Genomic DNA, 19,382 nt, shown 5'->3' with positions numbered 1-19,382 from the left:
CAACTTTTCTTTTATGACATGGCTTTTATTCTTGTACTCTAAATAAGGTTTTCTTTTTATTTACTCTTGAATATGTAGAAAGATGTATGTAAATTAAATAAATGTAGAATAAGACCATGGGAGTATGATGGGACACAGATGATACCACAACTTACTTGTTACGTTATAAAGGGGCATAACTCTAGAATGATAAAAATGACTACACCAAAATTTGTTTTGTGTTTTGTGTAAAAATTTCATAAAATTTGGTTGGGGCAAATTTAAGTTTTTTCAGTAATCCCTTGGTTTGGCAGGTTTATTGAAAAAATAGCTTTTTGTACCTTCTGTTTGAGTAAATAACATGTACTTATATTGTGACTGTAATTATTTTTTTGTGTTGTGTGTATAATTTATATTGTGTAGATCTGTACGTTTTTGAGATGCTGATCCAATCTAAGAGCGAAACCAATTTTGTAAAGTATTGACAGACAGAAGGACAAGGGTTACATGTATGTACCTTTAGCAGCAGCATTAAAATTTAAATGACACGGAAAATTTAAAATCTTATTACAACTCCCATACTTGTATACAGGAAATTGTGTATGTGATAATATTCGATTATCTACAGGAAATTGACAGTCTTACTCCTGTGTTTATAACCTTGTAAGAGACTTATCAAAATAATGAATCCTGTTTACTAGGATAAATTTTTAAATAGGATATCAGTAACATTAAAAACAATAATGTGAAAAATATTACTTTCATCATTAAAAAATATTTTTTTATGAAAACAGGATCAGGTTCGCATTTTCTGTAACTGTATGAAATTATTTCAGAAATCCAGAATTCATTCAGCTTAAAGAAAGTCTGCTCTTTTAGAAATCTGTCATATGTCTGAGGGTAAATCAATTTCACTGTAATTCAGTGGGTGTCGTTTGTTTGTGTGTTACATATTTGTTTTTTCATTCATTTTATTTTATAAATAAGGCCATTATTTTTCTCGTTTGAATTATTTTACATTGCCATTTCATGCCTTTTATAGCTGACTATGAGGTATGGGCCTTACACATTGTTGAAGGTCGTACAATGACCAATAGTTGTCAATTTCTGTGTCATTTTGGTATCTTGTGGAGAGGTGTCTCATTGACAATCATACCACATCTTCTTTTTTATATCTATCAGCACCAAACAACAATATGTGTAGAATATCTCCAACTTCTTTACATTAATAGACAAAAGTTGGTACATGTATTATAAAAGAAGAAAACTGAATAAAGAATTCCAAAAACAGGAATTGTACCTATAAACATGGTTAACCTAGGAAATGACTGATAAGTTTCAGAATATGATGATGTGTAAAATTTTGAAATACAAGGAATGGATTATAGATGTGCTTAGTGCTAACACTGGTCCTTATGACTGGTTATTTGAGCTGACAGATCTTAAAAATCATGTGTATATCAACATTTACACCCCCTGAGTGGTTCTCATACATAAGTCTTAAAACAAGCTACATTTGGATGTCCCTCTGGTATCTTTTGACCCTCTTTAGTGATTATTGTAATACAGTTTATGGCATTGCCTGTCTGATGAAGACCATTTTTCAATTTAATTGCTTCATACCTCCTGGTGATTGTTGGACCACAAATTCTCAAACTAAATCTCAAAGTGTTTAGTGCTGAATAAGATAAAATTAAAATAGAAAAAGGGGACTTTGTCAAAGTGAAAACAACCAGACCAAAGAGCAGAGAACAGCTGAGGTAACCAATGTGTCTTCAACGCAAGAAAATCCTGCATCTAGACATGGTCCTCGGACTTGGGACAGAGGCAAAGTTGTCAGAATAGGTAACAAAAGAAACTTTAAGGTGTACAGTTTGTGAATTAGAGGCCCAATTAACACATTAATAACCTACAGAAAAAATGTAACTATTAAAATATTTGATACTTTTTTTCTTTTAATTTTGTCTTTCTTGAAACCCAATCATTCATGATTATATCATATTGGAATCTTCAAAGTGTTTATACAAGTAAACAAAAATAGTTTAGGCAAAATGATCTCTAAGAGTAAACCAAGGAATTTATACTAATGGAACAATCATATTAAGTATTTGTAGATGTGCAAATCATATAAGAATGCTTGTGTTTTAATGATTGGTTGCTGTCTCATTGACATACACATAAAGTTCTTTATTATTCATGATAGACATAAGACTACAAACCATCCTGACAGGACTAATGCAAGTATGCACATTAGCTATGACAATGAATATAAGTTCTGTGTCAAAAAATGTCATCATTTATTAACATCTTACCTGACTTCCTCTACTTGGTTTTAATTTCTTCTCTGTTTCCGATACATGATCTTTCTCCTCATAATACAGATGGCTTTTAAACTTCACAAGAGGCTGAAAGTAATAGAAAAGAAATTATACTTCCTAAAAATTAGCAGTGATAACTGATAAGATCTGAAAAGTATAAGTGATACTTCCTACTATGGTAAAAAAGTAAAATAACAGAAACACTGAATGCCAAGGAAAATTCAAAAAGGGAAGTCATTTATCAAATGACAAAATCAAAAACCTCAAACACATCAAACGAATGGAAAACAACTGTCATATTCCCAACTCAGTACAGGCATTTCCATAAACCATAGGAAATCAAGTCATTTCCTGACTTGGGACAAGTATTGGTGACATCAAAAAGCTATTTTCTGATTACAATCAATTTTTACCATTAGAATAAATGTAAACCTTATAGACAATATTTAACAGGAGGCTCCATGAAAACTGTTATAGCCACTGAAATCTATGCAATATAGAAGAACAATTTTGCAAGTTTTCAAAAGAACCTTAGTAAATTGGCAAATGAATTATAAAAAGAAATCTGTTTGACTCTACGTACAGAGTAAATTTATGTTAATCTTGACTCTGTTCTATAAATATAAATGAAAGATTGTCCATCTGATGTTCCTGGTTGCATACAACATTATAAAGAGGCATAACTCTAGAATTGGTAAAAGTGACTCCACCCTAATAAACCTCATTTACCAGATAGAGGGGGTTGCCTGAGGGGGTTGCCTGTATCCCTGCACTATTAATGTTCATCAAGCGTCTTAGTGATTGTCATTGTGCAGGATAAACTAGAAATGATGGTTGTTATGTAGGTACTTAATGACAATTCCCTAATGACAGCAGTGCTGATTGTCAATTTTGATAATTCAATTTGCCGAATAATTCGTACAACGCACAAATGACATTCACTAAAACCAGAGTTTTTGACGGAAATGCATTGAACTCAAAAGTTGTCTATTGGAACTGATCTGTACTTTGAGGTAATAAGCCTTTTGTATTAGTTTATAATATTTGGTAGAGGCAAACTAAAGTAAGAGAATGGAAATTGATTTTGGAACATACATACTGACAAGGGTAACCCCCCTCCCCCTTGGCATCGAAATTGTGCTTTACTAGAAATTCCATCAAACAGTTGTAATTTGTTTAATAAGTCAACTGAAACAAAAGTCTATTTTTTTTCTGTTATCAATACTATTTCACAAATGAATACAGAAGAATTGTATAAGATGTACTAGAAAAGTAGCAAAATACAGAACAAAATATTGTAAATTATATGACACTTTGTCACACAACTGTAATGAGGCCGAATAGAGTCAATCCAAAATAAAAATACATGATTATAATGCAAATATTTTTTATACATATATATTCTGTAAATTCAGAAATTATTGCGTGCATTTATTATTGCGATTTTGTCATTACAGACTTAATTGCAATTTTATTTTTTACAATTTGGAGAAAAATCGTGTTTAATTCAAATAAAATATTTCAAAATGCGAGTTTAAATTATTGTGCTTACAACTCTGTCAAATATTTCACAATATTAAAAACCTGGCAAAGATTTCTGAATTTACAGTACTCGAATCAGGTATTCTCTGCAAAATAGATTCATGAAGAAAAGGTTTATTTAATGAAATAAAAATAAGATACTTCATATCCGAATATACCTTAGGATGGCTGGGGAATTTTTTATAATTGGCCACAATAAGATCACATATAGGTCATATGAAACAAAACTTACATAAAACTATGTAACAAATTACATCATATCACACAATCTCATACAAACCAATTACTTTCAAGGAGTTATAACAGAGGAGGAAACTGTCCAATTGTTGTAATTAGGTCAATACTCAACAGTAGGTCGTCCAATCAATATCAATATCTACATATAGTTACATGCATCTTTCCTGTATTTTTAGACAGCAGTTGGTGGACATCTTCTACATGTTGTCTACTAGTGGGTCAGTTGGAAAAATTATATTTTATCTCTAAAAAAAGTGTCTAGTTCTGTTCATTTCTATTCTCAAAGGGCAAAAGCCTTATAACTGTTGGGAGCTATCATGAATGGAATAACATGATTGAATGATTATTGATAAAGTGTAAAAATAAACACATCTACAATGTTGTGGTCTGAATTATTCATAAACCATATGGGAATCAATCAATGTTACCTGTAGCTCAGGTAGGGTTTTACCTGTCATCAAAATCATGTGAAATGCTATAACAAAACTATTAACAAGTTATTGCATAGTCATAAATACTTCAAAAAGAACTTTCTGAAGAAGATTTTAACTTTAAAAGATAGTATTTAAATGCAGTTTTAAATCCTTAGATTCTATGATTGTATACTTGTATACTTGTTAAAAGAATAATTTAGTTTACACAGCAGATTAGTTCTTGATACAAACTGACGTAATTATAAACATTTATTCAAGTTAAAATAATTTTTATACAAAATATCATTCAAAATACCTCTGTTAAAAGAGAAAATATTAGCCTTGATGATTTCTAAGTGAAGAAAAAATGTCAATTCTTTTCTGTTATCAATGTCAAAACTAATGCATATTTTATAACTCTGTAAGAAGTAAAAACAAATATTGTTTATCTAAAGATTGTATTAACGGGGTATGTGGAATGTGAGTCAGGGAGATATTTCTTCCAGTGTTTCTACATGGCACAGATGACTAATGGAGAGACATTATAATTTTACTTGGTGCAGTATTGATCTTTCAACAATCAAATCTTTCTTGTCACAAAGGATTCAATTACATCTCCCAATGTTTATGTCTCAAATTCATAATTCTGGATTTTTTTAATTTCTGGATATTTGCTGATTAAAGGGAATTCCCACTAAACCACAGGTTAGAAATTTTTATTTAAATGTATCAATTGACTGTCTATATTGATCAAGTGTTTTCCTTTTTTATACTATAGTGAGATTCCCATGACCTGGTAATAACAATAGACTGTGTTTTATTTGATGATCTTCTTAGTGTAGCCAGATGAAGAAGATCAGCTGGTCAGATTATAACACAAGGAATGTAAACTAAGTACTTATGTATACACACACGGATTACTAATTACCTTGTTTTTCCTTTCAAACTTTTATAATTGATCTATGTACAAAGAGTACCTGCAGGGTAATTGCACTTATATACACATATACACAAGGATGTACAACACTAGGATAGAATTGGTGTGTAACAGTTCACAATGAATTTGCACCTCTGGATTTATTTATTTCCTGCTCAATAGAAAATGAAGTTGTATTCATTTTTAGGACGTTTGTATTTTTTAATATTAATTTATATACCATCGACAACATGGTCATTTCCATATGAAAAGAGATCATATTCCCATGTGGATACCATATTCAACAAAAGAAAGCACATCAAAGAAGATACATATGTAAATAATAAGTTAAAACTGCAATTTAATATCAAGGATCCTGCCAGAAATGTTATATTTAAACCAACAGATGTACATAATGTACAACTGCCTCAGGAAGTTAAGTACGTTACAACCGGTACACACAAATATTCAGGAAATGTTAGAGAATATAAAAATAGTGATAGTGAAGATGTGAGTCTTGCGGAGGCACTGACTCAGGAATCAGAGGAGAATAAGTCATCATTTAGTATGGTTCTACCTATAGCAGGGACTTTAACTGTCTTATTTAGTATGTCAATATTAGTGGCTATATTCCAATGTTGTTGTCGGAAAAAACGACAGACTTCACAATCTGAAGAAGTGAAGACACGAAATGATAAACAAGTGGATTCTGGAAAAGATTCTGGAGATGAACTTCTAAAAGATGAAGAGAAAATTCATACTGAAAATAAGGGGTAGGTTGTCTGGAAATAACACTAAACATGCATAATCTAACCAGGGCTTGTCTTTCAATCTGGTTTATCTATTAACAAGCATATCTTTTTTGCATCATTGTCAAATATTTAGAGAATGTTCTGTTTTATGCAATTGATTACTTTCTGTTATGTATTTCACAAATTCTTTAGATTCATTAGAATTTTAAAAGAGGGGATAGTTTGTACTCTTTGAATCTTGGAAAGTGGAAAAGAAACATAGACACAGACCCCTCAAACTCCAGCTCTAAATGTTTTTGAATAGGGTTTCAGTGAACTGTCGTCCTTTCCGTTATTCAAAATGTGTAGGTGTTGTTATATCATATGATAAATTTATCATGTTTATCTAAGAAAGTGATTTCACAAAATATTATGCATACATGGCATATGTGTGTCTTAACCTAATTGGTTTGTACACTTTACAAATATTTGGAGTAGAAAAGGAAGTTTACACTTGCACTTAACACATAACAATGACCTCACACATAAAAATAACCCCACACATCTATCATACATAATAGTCTACATTGTTACATGTTTATTCCTGGGGAATGACAAGCTTTTATTCTTGTCAGCTAAAAATATGTACCTGTAATGATTGAGTCATGTACATAATATTAGTAATTAATAAAAAATATCCAAAGAATTACTTCTCAAAAAGGGCTAGTGACTCTGTATTAAAGATGGAATGTAAAAAAAAATCTTGTTGAAATATAAAGTTGCTTGTAAATAATATACAGGAAATCATTCGATAAGATCTTGACCTTATCTTAGATATCAATCTTATATTGAAATACAATATGGTGTGTATATATTTATTAAGGAAATAGTACATCTCAATTTAAACTTTGAATATCAAATGATGGTTTTATAACAGTAAAAAACAAAAAGTGACAGCAGAGGATTTTCAGGTTTTAAATTGTTTTGAGAGCATGGCTCATCAGGACAATTTTGTACACTTTTTTGAGCTTCACTGGCTTCATGGGTATTCATTACCTGATGTCATATATAACAATAACTTCAGTAGTGAAAAACTCTCTTGGCAGGTCACCTTCTACTCTTTACACTGCTGTAGTACTTATGTATTTTGAAACTCAGTTCAAAGGTCAACTTTCTTTCAAGGTCAATTTTATCTTACCTTGAAAATGACCTTTATATACAGGACTTTACAGGTCTGACTGTATGTTCTGTTCTAGGTAAGTGACTTAATTCAAATATCAAGCATTGGTTCACTTACAACAATCATTAAAAGGTCAAATTCATCTTGTTTCTGTGTTTTTGAGCCCCTCACTACATGTGTTCTATACAGTGTTCCAAACACAAACTTAAAAACTGCTAATGTAGTAATGACCATTGATAAGGAGTAATCTTACCATCTGGTTTTACATGTGTAGATGTTGATTGCTAGTAATCACATTAGTAAGGTGTCAGAAGTAAAATAGGATAATAACCACAAGAAATGCCAAAAAGTGGTTATATAGCAATTTGCTCCTCACTTGGTAACTGGCTATACCCTCAATCTAAGAGGATTAATTGATGATTTTTAGTTGCTCTATGTCCAGTGGCAAGTATTTCATGTAATTTCAGACCAGAACAAAAAATCAAAAATACAATACAGAGGTCCTGTAACAGAGGTCATCTGGGATGAAAAATGAGGGTATACATTTGTACATGTATTGGATAAGGACTTGTAATCTACTAACCCCTCAAAAAGACTTTGTAAGGGTTTTTAAAGTGAATACTAAGAGGTGATTTAGTACATTATTAGATATAGTATTCAAAGAATAGGTTTGAGATAACTTTGCATTGTCAATTGGTAACTGATAAATGTAGCTCACATTATTATAACAATGATATAGACTACAGCAATTCAAAGTGAACTGCTTGTTTCTATTGCATATATATCTAAAGGTGCAAATACTTCATTGATATTAAGTATTAATCATAAAAATGAAAATCTTCTGCTCATATAACACAGTAAGACCAAACCTCATTATAATAATTATAATGCAAGTTCATTGATTCATCTATAATAGTCAAGGATATAAATAAGATATTGGTGGTCTAATTCCTTTGTTTTGTTATCACATGATAATTTTATACAAAAACATATTCTTTATTAAACACACATTTCCTGGTTAACATCCTCTTAAAGTTTTAATTGTAAAAAACTTTCTCATACTTTTATATCTTGACTTTTGTCCTCTCCTTATCTTATATTATTTAGTAAGATATTCATAAAACACTTGGTTAAGTTGTTTGATATATTATTCATTTGAAATTATGGAACACCAAAGTATATATAATAGTTGAAAGCATTCATATTAGGGACCACATCAAAAGTTCAATGTAGGATAAAAAAACTTAATTCAGATAGATTTTTTAATGACCCCCCTACCCACCTCTTAACTTAACTCTGGAAAAATTTATTGACCCAAATGGATATCTGTAAAATCGATGTAGGATAAACAAAACTTGCAGCAAGTTTAACCCCCACCCCCAGACTATTTGAATTAAGTTTTTTTATCCTTCATTGATCTTTTGATGTCGTCCCTAATGTATGATATGTATTTTACAGATCAGAAAAAGAAGAAAAGGAAATAACATCTATAAAATCAAAGATCAAAGCCTTCGAAGGAGTGATACCAACCCAACCATCTCCAGGGCCAATTAGACATGTAAGGAAAAGGCCAGAAAGTAATGCTTTTAAAGCTTTGGAGAACCAGGGAATTGTATATGGCATGGTAGGTATAACCCTATTTATAGACCCACCCAACCATCTCCTGGTCCAATAAGACATGTGAGGAAAAGGCCAGAAAGTAATGCTTTCAAAGCTTTGGAGAACCAGGGAATTGTATATGGCATGGTAGGTATAACCCTAATTATAGACCCACCCAACCATCTCCAGGTCCAATAAGACATGTGAGGAAACGGCCAGAAAGTAATGCTTTTAAAGCTTTGGAGAACCAAGGAATTGTATATGGCATGGTAGGTATAACCCTATTTATAGACCCACCCAACCATCTCCTGGTCCAATAAGACATGTGAGGAAACGGCCAGAAAGTAATGCTTTTAAAGCTTTGGAGAACCAAGGAATTGTATATGGCATGGTAGGTATAACCCTATTTATAGACCCACCCAAATATCTCCAGGTACAATCAGACATGTGAGGAAACGGCCAGAAAGTAATGCTTTTAAAGCTTTGGAGAACCAAGGAATTGTATATGGCATGGTAGGTATAACCCTATTTATAGACCCACCCAAATATCTCCAGGTCCAATAAGACATGTGAGGAAACGGCCAGAAAGTAATGCTTTCAAAGCTTTGGAGAACCAAGGAATTGTATATGGCATGGTAGGTATAACCCTAATTATAGACCCACCCAAATATCTCCAGGTCCAATAAGACATGTAAGGAAACATCCAGAAAGTAATGCTTTTAAAGCTTTGGAGAACCAAGGAATTGTATATGGCATGGTAGGTATAACCCTATTTATAGACCCACCCAAATATCTCCAGGTCCAATAAGACATGTGAGGAAACGGCCAGAAAGTAATGCTTTTAAAGCTTTGGAGAACCAAGGAATTGTATATGGCATGGTAGGTATAACCCTATTTATAGACCCACCCAAATATCTCCAGGTCCAATAAGACATGTGAGGAAACGGCCAGAAAGTAATGCTTTTAAAGCTTTGCAGAACCAAGGAATTGTATATGGCATGGTAGGTACCGTATAGCGGGTTATTTTCGCGGGGTGCAAATTTTCGCTTATTTTCGCGGACAGAACTAAATCACCAAAATAAATTCCGCCAAATCAAAGGTGTACATATAAAGGTATTAATAAAAGTTTTTAATCCGCCAAAATAATAACCGCCAAAATATTTCGTATACCGGTACCTTGTTCAATGAAAATCGCAAAATTTTACATCGGCGAATATAACCCGCTATACAGTATAACCCTATTTATAGACCCACCCAAATATCTCCAGGTCCAATCAGACATGTGAGGAAACGGCCAGAAAGTAATGCTTTTAAAGCTTTGGAGAACCAAGGAATTGTATATGGCATGGTAGGTATAACCCTATTTATAGACCCACCCAAATATCTCCAGGTCCAATAAGACATGTGAGGAAAAGGCCAGAAAGTAATGCTTTCAAAGCTTTGGAGAACCAGGGAATTGTATATGGCATGGTAGGTATAACCCTATTTATAGACCCACCCAACCATCTCCAGGTCCAATAAGACATGTGAGGAAACGGCCAGAAAGTAATGCTTTCAAAGCTTTGGAGAACCAGGGAATTGTATATGGCATGGTAGGTATAACCCTATTTATAGACCCACCCAACCATCTCCTGGTCCAATAAGACATGTGAGGAAACGGCCAGAAAGTAATGCTTTCAAAGCTTTGGAGAACCAAGGAATTGTATATGGCATGGTAGGTATAACCCTAATGATAAGACCCATCTCCTTCATGCTAAGTCTTCAGAATATAACATCTTGGCATTATTCATGAAATCGTAGATAAAGCCCAAATAGTCCTCTCACAATCATGTAAAAGTCCTCAGAATATATTAACCTTGGCATTGGGTATGAAATGAAAGTTTAACAAATATTTAAGTCTCATTTATAACAAATCTAGTCTAAGGTGAATGATAACCAAGGCATTATGTATGCCACATGAGCTATAGGATGAGGTTATTAAACTGCAGGGTAAAAATAAAAATTTAAGATAATTACACTATTATATATAAAATTAGAATTCAAAGAAAGTAAATAAATTTTAATAATTGCCAGTATTTTCAACATGTTCGATTGCATCAAGTTCTAAATTTGTTTACATCTTAATCCATAAAATGTAAACAGACATGTACAAAAATGTTTCTAAAAGAAATTCCTTTTTTTTTTAAATCAAAGAATTTTCAAACACACTATGACCTTGGGTCACAATGACATAACAACATGACAGCTGCTCAGTCTGATTTATCAATGATGCCCACTCTCTTCAAAGATGATCTACTATTAACATACGACAGCTTATACATATAAACATCTGAATCTAAATAATCCTACAGATAATAAAACATAAAACACATTAGATACCTAAGGATCAAAGTACTGATGATGATGATAGCAGACAAAGAGGGAAAATTCTTGGCAATTTACATTGGGTGTGTGTTTACATCGGTTTATATTATTATTGCTATGGAAACTTTATCAACATATTTGTATTTTTGTTTACTTTAATAAAAAGTATCTAAATTAAAGTGAATACTGCAGAATCTGCAAATCTTCAAGCACGACAATGCAACAAATCTTAACCAGAACAGATTTTTTTGTGCATACTAGTAGTCAATAATTAAGTTTATGTGTAACACTTTGTAGCAAGTTGCATTTCTTTTGACATCAAAAGATTTTTCCTGAATGCAGTTTTTTACACTGAGTACCACTTAAATAACCAACGCCCTTTACTGAAAAGTATGATCAGTCCAAATCCTCGATCATTCTGGCAGATTGGCACAGCATCAAATTGTTCCCAATATATAACCTGTGTGGTTCATCAGATTCAAAATAATGACAATTAGGATATAATTATAGATTTCTCCTAGCATGCCATATCACTAAAGCCTTGCAGCTGATCTATCATAATTTGTTACAAATCACTTATTTCCTAAAGGCATGAAGGGTATAATCTATAGATATAAACAAATATAAAATTGCATATTTTGTGCCACATTTATTTATAAAACTACATTTCATCAAATCAAATCAAAACATAAAGCAGAATAATTAACTAAAATAGAATCAGAGGTCAACATCCTGGTAATGAACTCTGAACAATAGCACTTGAAGAAAACATTAACCTAAAGAAATATTTTAAGCATTACAAAGCTATTATGAAATAGACAACTGTTTGATTTAGAGTTTATGCACAAGTTAATACATCACAGGGGGTATTCAAAAACATATACTGGTTCATTTACAACTAAATAAAATACACCTTTGCTAAAATGACATTTCATAATTTATAAAGTATGGCAGTATGAGTATTAACTAAATATTAAAGTCAAGTTCTTAATGCATGCAGAGTAAGAGTTGGTTGGCCATCTATGGTTGGCCTGCTTGCCTAGGAATAATGAAATGTACTCTAATAAAAGATTTCTACCATCTGACTTATAAAGAGAGATCAAGGTCATCTATATATTTGTATGCCTAAAATATCTTACTGAAACTACAAAGTCAGGTATGCATTTAATAAATAAAGTTTTTTTATTTTATTTCAAAGGGTAAAAGTCCTTCTAGGCTTTCAAAGACACCTGAGGATGAGAACCAGAATGCAACTGTCTCAGAGGAAGTTACCAGAACAGAAAGGGAGACAACTCCTGATGATGATTTAGGGTAATTACAAAAGTAATGATGGCGCTAACTTACAATATGTATCGAAGACTTTTAATGTATATCAAATTAAGTATGAGAGGTCCCTGTTTGATTTGTGATGTCACTGACAGATGAATATTCTTGCTGATAAATGCAGAACAATTAAGCTTTCATAGAAAAAAAATCCCTTCAATGCAGCATTATGCAGTATTTCAAAACCTCCCGTAATTACCTATGCTAAAATGTTTTGGCCTTTTAACACTGTCTCTTAACATTCCTGATAAAAAATATTAATGAGAAGATGTAATCTTAATAAAATTGAGAATGGAAATGGGAAATGTGTCAAAGAGTCAACAACCTGACCTTAGAGCAGACAACAGCAGAAGGCCACCAATGGGTCTTCAATGTAGCTAGAAACTCTTGCTCCTGGAGGAGACCTTTAGCAAGCCCCTAAACATACATGTTACTAGTTCAGTGATAGTAAACTCTGAATTACAATTCAGATTTTTTACTTTGATTCATATAATTATTTTATTGTAAGTTAGAACAATTGATTTCTATAAAATAGTACTCTTCAAACAAAAAAATAATGTTAAGGGGGTTACTTTTCTATTATCCCTTTCACAAATTACATGCTGCCATATCTATAAAGGAGTTGAATGATACTATTATCTTTTATACCTACAGAGGATACAAACAGGCAGAGAACCCAGATGTAGTTATAGCTGATGTAGACGAGAACGATGAATTTGGTGTTATAGTCAGAGACACTTCAGTATTGAGATCTGTACGTTCAATTTCTCAGATTGTATTTCATTTTCTAACAGGGATATATTTTTGTGTCCCACAAACAAAAATTTGTTTTTAGATAAGAAATTCAATTTCCAAAGTAAAACTTTCATAAAGGGATTTCCGATTAATATTACTCCATCTGCACACACAATTTTCTATACAGCTGTTCTTGAAATACTAAATGATACAAAATAGATAAAGACATATTCTTTTTTTTTAATTACAAAGACCTTGAAATATTTTTGCTACTCAGGCTTCAAGCCTATCTTAACGGATTCAATATTCCTACATGGAATATTGCTTTCAAGATAAGACTCCATGTTCTTGAATTGTCATTTTCAAAATGTCATGCCAGGCTTCATGTTAAATTAGTCAGTATGTCTTGTTGAACATTGAAAAATATGCCTATAAAATTGAAAATAAATTAATTTTCCTTCCAAACAGCACAAAAGAGCGCCACCTCCAAAGAACAGAAACAGATCATCAGCTGCTGTCAGAAGAAAACGAGCAAGGGAGACAAATCCAGATGTTGTATGTATTTTATTCTCAACTTCAGGAATGCTTAATAATGACAAAATAATTCAAATTCACCAGATTTTATCATCTATACAAGTGAAGGACTTGTTAACAATGAAATCTGCAAAATACAATGTATTGCATCATTGTGAGGAAAAGTTTTTGGAAAAAAAATGAAATTACTTGTGTGTTTTAATAAATAGCTAATGAATAAACCTTGATGTGATATATAAAAACTGTTGGAACACCTTGAAAACCAATTCCCCGTTTCACAATTTAATGCATTCTGGGTTTTCAAGGTGTGCCAACAGTTTTAATTTATCACATCAAGGTTTTTTCAGTATTCTAGATATTTTTTTAGCCAAGTTAGTATTAAGTTATCATTGCAAACTGCACATTGAAAATCCGTAATTAACTGCTAATTTTTTTTTAGTGAAAGCAGATTTGGTTTGGCAAAGTACTTTTCAACAGAAACTTAAATTTTTTTAAACAATCTGAAAGGATCTAAAATAGTTCTGATAAAACAAAAAAAAATCTTCATTGCAAAAGGCTAAAATAGTAAAAAGGGGTGCAGGTTCATTATGAGGACCTCTCAGGGTTTTCTATTATATAAAGGATATGGCTCTAGAAAAATATTTTTTCCCATTGCAAATTTAACAATACAATTTACTTATTTGTAGATGAGTTTGGTACTGTATCTGTCATTTGTATTGACAACGACATATAAGACATAATCTAGATATACAAACATACATTAAATATTAATAATATATATTCTAGAATCTAGATATACAATTATGTATTTGAAAATAGATGCATTTTCTAGATATTACAGTAGTACAAATATGCATATCAAAAAAGATATATATTTTAGATAAACATATTCCCCTACCATTTACATAGTTTGGTCTGTGGTAAATTGCTGTCTCCTTGGCAATAAACCCCATCTTCTTATTTTTTTAAATAAATATATATTTGAAAATAGGTAAATCTTTCTTGTGTTTCCACGAATCTACATTGTATATACTTTTCAAGCAACTGACACATTTAAGAAAAAAATGGAAACTAAAAATTAAGTCAGATCTAAAGATATTTTAAATAAGATTGCATTTAAAATCATAGCATGTGAAAGAATATTCACAGAAACTTTTACAAAATAGAACCAGATTTAATAGATATGTTTTTATCTAGTTTTGTGTAAGAGATCAAAACTTGACCTTTTTTTTTCAAACTGAAATTTAAACTGCTGATTCAACATAATAACAGCAACTAAAGTATTCATTTATTACCTAGTTTAACATGTATGAATTTATTGTTAAATGCATTTGACAGTATACTTAATCATATGCACGTACATGTAAATTTGATCTTTTTGTATATTTATTACTTTTTTATTGCACTGTATTTCATTATAGACGTCTGACAAAGACATAAAATCCTATAACAAAGATTTTTATACTATGAAATTATATTTTTACCTACATTTATAAAATAGTAAATGTAAAACACACAGAGAAAACAGACAAGAAACATTTTAAGAAGAAAGTTATTTCGTTTTTCAAACCTATCAAGGTTAAGAATTACTCTAACAAATGACAGGAAGTTAAACGGATGACACTTTATGTGACACATTAAAATAAATTGAAAATTGAAAATTGAAAACTCAACTTTGAACCACAATTTTCATTTATATTGACACATTAACATATGTGAATTAGTCCATTATGCTTTGTAAATAGATTAGTTGTATAAATCAATTTTACAGCAACACCACAAAACAAGTTTTAAAAACAATAGACTTTATTCAACATGGCCATTAACAATTGACAAAAGAAAATAAAGCAAACCGAAAAATATTTTGTTTCCAGACAAATAAAAAAACAAAAAATTTATTTAATTCTTTTACAGCTTTTTAATGACAGTTCAAACAACTCATCTTTAGCTTTGCCAGATGACCTTGAACTTGTGTACTCAGACAAAGTTAGTGTTAAAAGTGATACAAGTGATTCAAAAGACAGGAAAAAAGACAAAACAGATTCGTCTGAAAGGAATAAAAATAAAACTGATTCTGCTGAAAAAAGTAAACAAAAGAAAGACAAAATTAAAATTCTGAACGACAAGGATTTAATTGAGAAAAAAAGGGAAGAAACTCCGACTATAGTGACTTCTGATCATAGTGATGACAATATAATAGATATATCTAAACAAGAAGTGCCACCAGAAGTGTTCTCAGGAGGAAATATATTTATGCACATTGATCCTACTGTGAAGAAAAATGCTGTTAAAGTAGAAAAGAAACCAGCTACACCTCCTCCTACCCCACGAGTACGGACCAGTCAACTTAGTAAGTATAGTCCTACAACTCCAGGCTTTAAATTTGGAGGGGTCAATTTATTTCTTAAAGCACTCAAATCTGAATGAAAAAGGGGACTAAGACATGTATGAAGAACAAACAGATAAAATAACATCAAAATGCTAGAATATTTAATAACCGACAAGCAACGTTACGTAATTAACTGCATTATAAATTGTTTCCAGTTAATGAAAGCATTCTTAAAAGTATTTTTGTAGTTAAGTAATAAACTAAAATACAATATTTGGTTTCATTGTATGTATTGTTGAATTGCTGTCTTACTGAGTGTTTACACCACACCTCTTCATACCTATATCAATGAATATTTTATTCTTTTCTATCCCTTTTCCCAGTTTGTTTTGTTATACTTCTCTGTATGGCTATCATTGTAATGTGGTGTGTGCAAAAGACTTTAAATATATTTTGCTGATAATTTAAAAGATAAAATTGGTAACTCTCACTCTTTATAATAAACAAAAAAAAAGTTCTTTAAAAGTTTTAATGTTTACAATGTTTCAAATGATGACCAAGTATAAAAATGTGGAAACTATTAACAGATCAACCAAGAAATACTGTGTACTAACTGTATCCTCAGAATTGTATGTTATACAACTTTTAAGTGTAAAATATATTTTTAGGTGTAGAGGAAAGAAAAGAAAAAGCCAAATCTACGCCATTATTAACTAGTCATGAAGATCTTGCAAAAGGTACACACTTTATTTTGTGTTTCCAGTATGAATTTATCACTCTGTTAGAGACGATTATAAGAGAACATAATGTTTTAAAGAAATTTATTATATTGTGACTACTGCAACATGTGTGATTTTAGTTTTAAAGAGAAACACAGGCTCACAGTATACAACTTTAGAAACAAAAAAGAAAATATATTTAAAAGGAGAAAGACAAATAAAATAAATTACAGTAATTGGAATTCTTAAATAATATTACACATTTTCAGATCAAATAACATCATGTTTATTCGTCAAAACATTTGTAATTATCAGAAAAGCCTGACTACATGTACATGTACAATTCTGAACATTTTTATGTCATAACCACACAAAAAGGACATGTTATGCAATGGGAAATGAGAGATATAGGTATTAAATACCACAGAGATAAAAAGACAACCTTCATAAGGTTTGACTTTCAACAATGACCCTTTGAAGCAATTCTCTTGTATATCGTGTATAGCCCTATTAAATTACATGTAAATGAAACATTTCAGGCAGAAGCAATTAACGTGATATTTAATTGATTTTCAAACAAAAACACAAAAAAGGCAGGAAATTCATAAAATAAACTCATTGAAATGATCGTGATTAAAATTTTGTACATCAGACATGTATTTCATCTGGGAAAGCATATCAGACACCTAAATCAAAAAAGTTAAAAAGGCCAAATAAAGAATGAAGTTGAAGATCATCAAGGACCCAAAATTCTGAAATGGTTTGTCAAATACAACTCAGGTAATCTATTCATAGGGATAGAACATCCCCCTAAGTTATCCTCTTATAAGCTAAATCTAATATATACTTCTTTTACAGCTCTTGGTAAACTCAAGTCTCCAAGCAAAGAGGTAAATACTTTATTATTTTTACAACAAAGTTTATAAAACCTTTTATATCTCCATAAGAATATTGCTGTTTAAGTTAACTTTGAACAATTATCAGTGTTTGATTCACTATAGAATCTGAAATACTCTGTCTTTCAAAAATTTCAATGAAGGATAACTCAGCATAGAGTCTTAGATTACACAGATAAAACTAATTGTTCCTTGTTCTAGTGATAATATGTATATAAACAAAAAATTGCTTATTCACAATATTCGTAAGCACTTGTAATAAATTTCTATAGGCAATTTTTTAATTAACTTTTTTTTATCTAATTTCAGAATAACAGTGCTAAGACTGCTGGAAAGAATCGTTCATCCACCGATCTCTCATCTAACACAAAAATGTGATAATTGTTATTGTAAACATTGTGTGATTTACTATGGAACTCTTTATTTATAGTGGTGGTAATCCACTTTAATATACTTGATTAATCATTTAAAACTTGCTAAAACTTTTTATAATTGTATGTTATATGATAGTATTACCATTAATAATTTGAACTTCAGCTTATTTTCTAATCAAACCATTAGTTTTAATTCCATACTTATTTTTGAAACTTATAGCAATAATGTGGTGCTTATATTGTGAATCTAAGTATTTCTACACTCCTGTGTAGAAATTCAGAAAGGGAAAGACTTTTATGTAATTTACTTATTGGCTGTCAAAGTTTTTTTCATGACAGTCAAAATATATTTAAACACATGTATTATTATTATTCCAAATGACATATGGCAATGAACTGATCTTGTAATTAAATAGGATATTTGTAGTACAAAAAAAATGGTTAAAATGGAAATCAGCCATATAAAATTTATACCTTGTATTGTAATACAACATGAGATGTTTTTTCCTATAACTGATCAAATCAGTCTGGATAGATTTAAGATTTTTTAACACAGTTCTTTGAATAACCTATACCAAATATTCTGCTGGAGAAATTTATATATGCTAAGCGTCAAAAATCTATTTCTTCAAAGTTCTTATAAGTTTAAATCACTATTCCTGATACAGACAGTAACTCTAGGATATATCGCTTTATGCAAGTGTTGCAAAAGCAGGAAACCCAAACATTAATCTGATTAAAACTTATAAAAAAGGTTCAAAGCTACATCAGGTATAAATATATAGTAATACTGATTTGGGAGACCCGAACCATCTTTATGCTGCTTTATGTATGAATTATGCATCAACAAACTCAGTTACATGCAAGGTATATTTCTATCTCCCTTTTTTTATTACACAAATTAAATGTCCCTTCTGACAGGTTTATTTTACAAATTCAGCACTATTCGAGTGTTACTAGCTGTTGCATATAAAATGTGTTCCATTTTTATTTCTTCCATTCCATCAATAGTGCCAATATCACATTTTAGCAATTTCAATTAGCTGTATATAACATTGCACAAATATTTCATACATTTTTGCATTCTGTGCTTTGACTGTGAACAATATATTGAATAATAATCTTTTATGATCAATCTACCATGTCTACTATAAAGTATTAGTTTTTTTTATTTTATTTAAATGACACTTTTT

The 19,382-nt window shown here is 30.9% G+C and overlaps 2 protein-coding genes across 3 annotated transcripts in view; one reads left to right on the top strand and one right to left on the bottom strand.

The window, feature by feature from the left end:
* Positions 1 to 19,382, bottom strand: part of LOC134725257 (set1/Ash2 histone methyltransferase complex subunit ASH2-like) — a 56,830-nt gene that overhangs the window by 3,875 nt on the left and 33,573 nt on the right. The window contains exon 15 of the mRNA XM_063588928.1: positions 2,292 to 2,384. Coding sequence (XP_063444998.1) covers positions 2,292 to 2,384 — 93 coding nt within the window. The remainder of the gene's footprint in view (positions 1 to 2,291; positions 2,385 to 19,382) is intronic.
* LOC134725258 (MATH and LRR domain-containing protein PFE0570w-like) lies at positions 4,395 to 19,062 on the top strand. Of its 2 annotated transcripts, XM_063588931.1 has the most exons (10): positions 4,395 to 4,515; positions 5,268 to 6,178; positions 8,775 to 8,940; positions 12,478 to 12,590; positions 13,257 to 13,356; positions 13,806 to 13,892; positions 15,786 to 16,221; positions 16,869 to 16,937; positions 17,778 to 17,809; positions 18,125 to 19,062. In XM_063588931.1, exons 2-10 carry the CDS (start codon positions 5,592 to 5,594, stop codon positions 18,191 to 18,193), a joined length of 1,659 nt encoding a protein of 552 aa, XP_063445001.1. In that variant the 5' UTR covers positions 4,395 to 4,515; positions 5,268 to 5,591; the 3' UTR covers positions 18,194 to 19,062. The 2 variants fall into 2 exon arrangements, with proteins under 2 accessions (XP_063445001.1, XP_063445000.1); XM_063588930.1 differs by lacking the exon at positions 4,395 to 4,515 and having other exon boundaries at positions 4,990 to 6,178.

This window comes from Mytilus trossulus, chromosome 7 (genome assembly GCF_036588685.1).
Source record: "Mytilus trossulus isolate FHL-02 chromosome 7, PNRI_Mtr1.1.1.hap1, whole genome shotgun sequence".
NCBI classification, from domain to species: Eukaryota; Metazoa; Mollusca; class Bivalvia; order Mytilida; family Mytilidae; genus Mytilus; species Mytilus trossulus.
The sequence above is the reverse complement of the archived record's forward strand: the minus strand, read 5'-3'. Positions and strand labels throughout refer to the sequence as shown.

Bases quoted from the DNA above. Each gene is read 5' to 3' on its own strand.
- LOC134725258 (XM_063588931.1), top strand. From the start codon at position 5,592: ATGAAGTTGTATTCATTTTTAGGACGTTTGTATTTTTTAATATTAATT. The intron at 6,179-8,774 runs GTAGGTTGTCTG...TGTATTTTACAG, and splicing joins ATTCATACTGAAAATAAGGG to ATCAGAAAAAGAAGAAAAGG. The intron at 16,938-17,777 runs GTACACACTTTA...CTTCTTTTACAG, and splicing joins TCATGAAGATCTTGCAAAAG to CTCTTGGTAAACTCAAGTCT.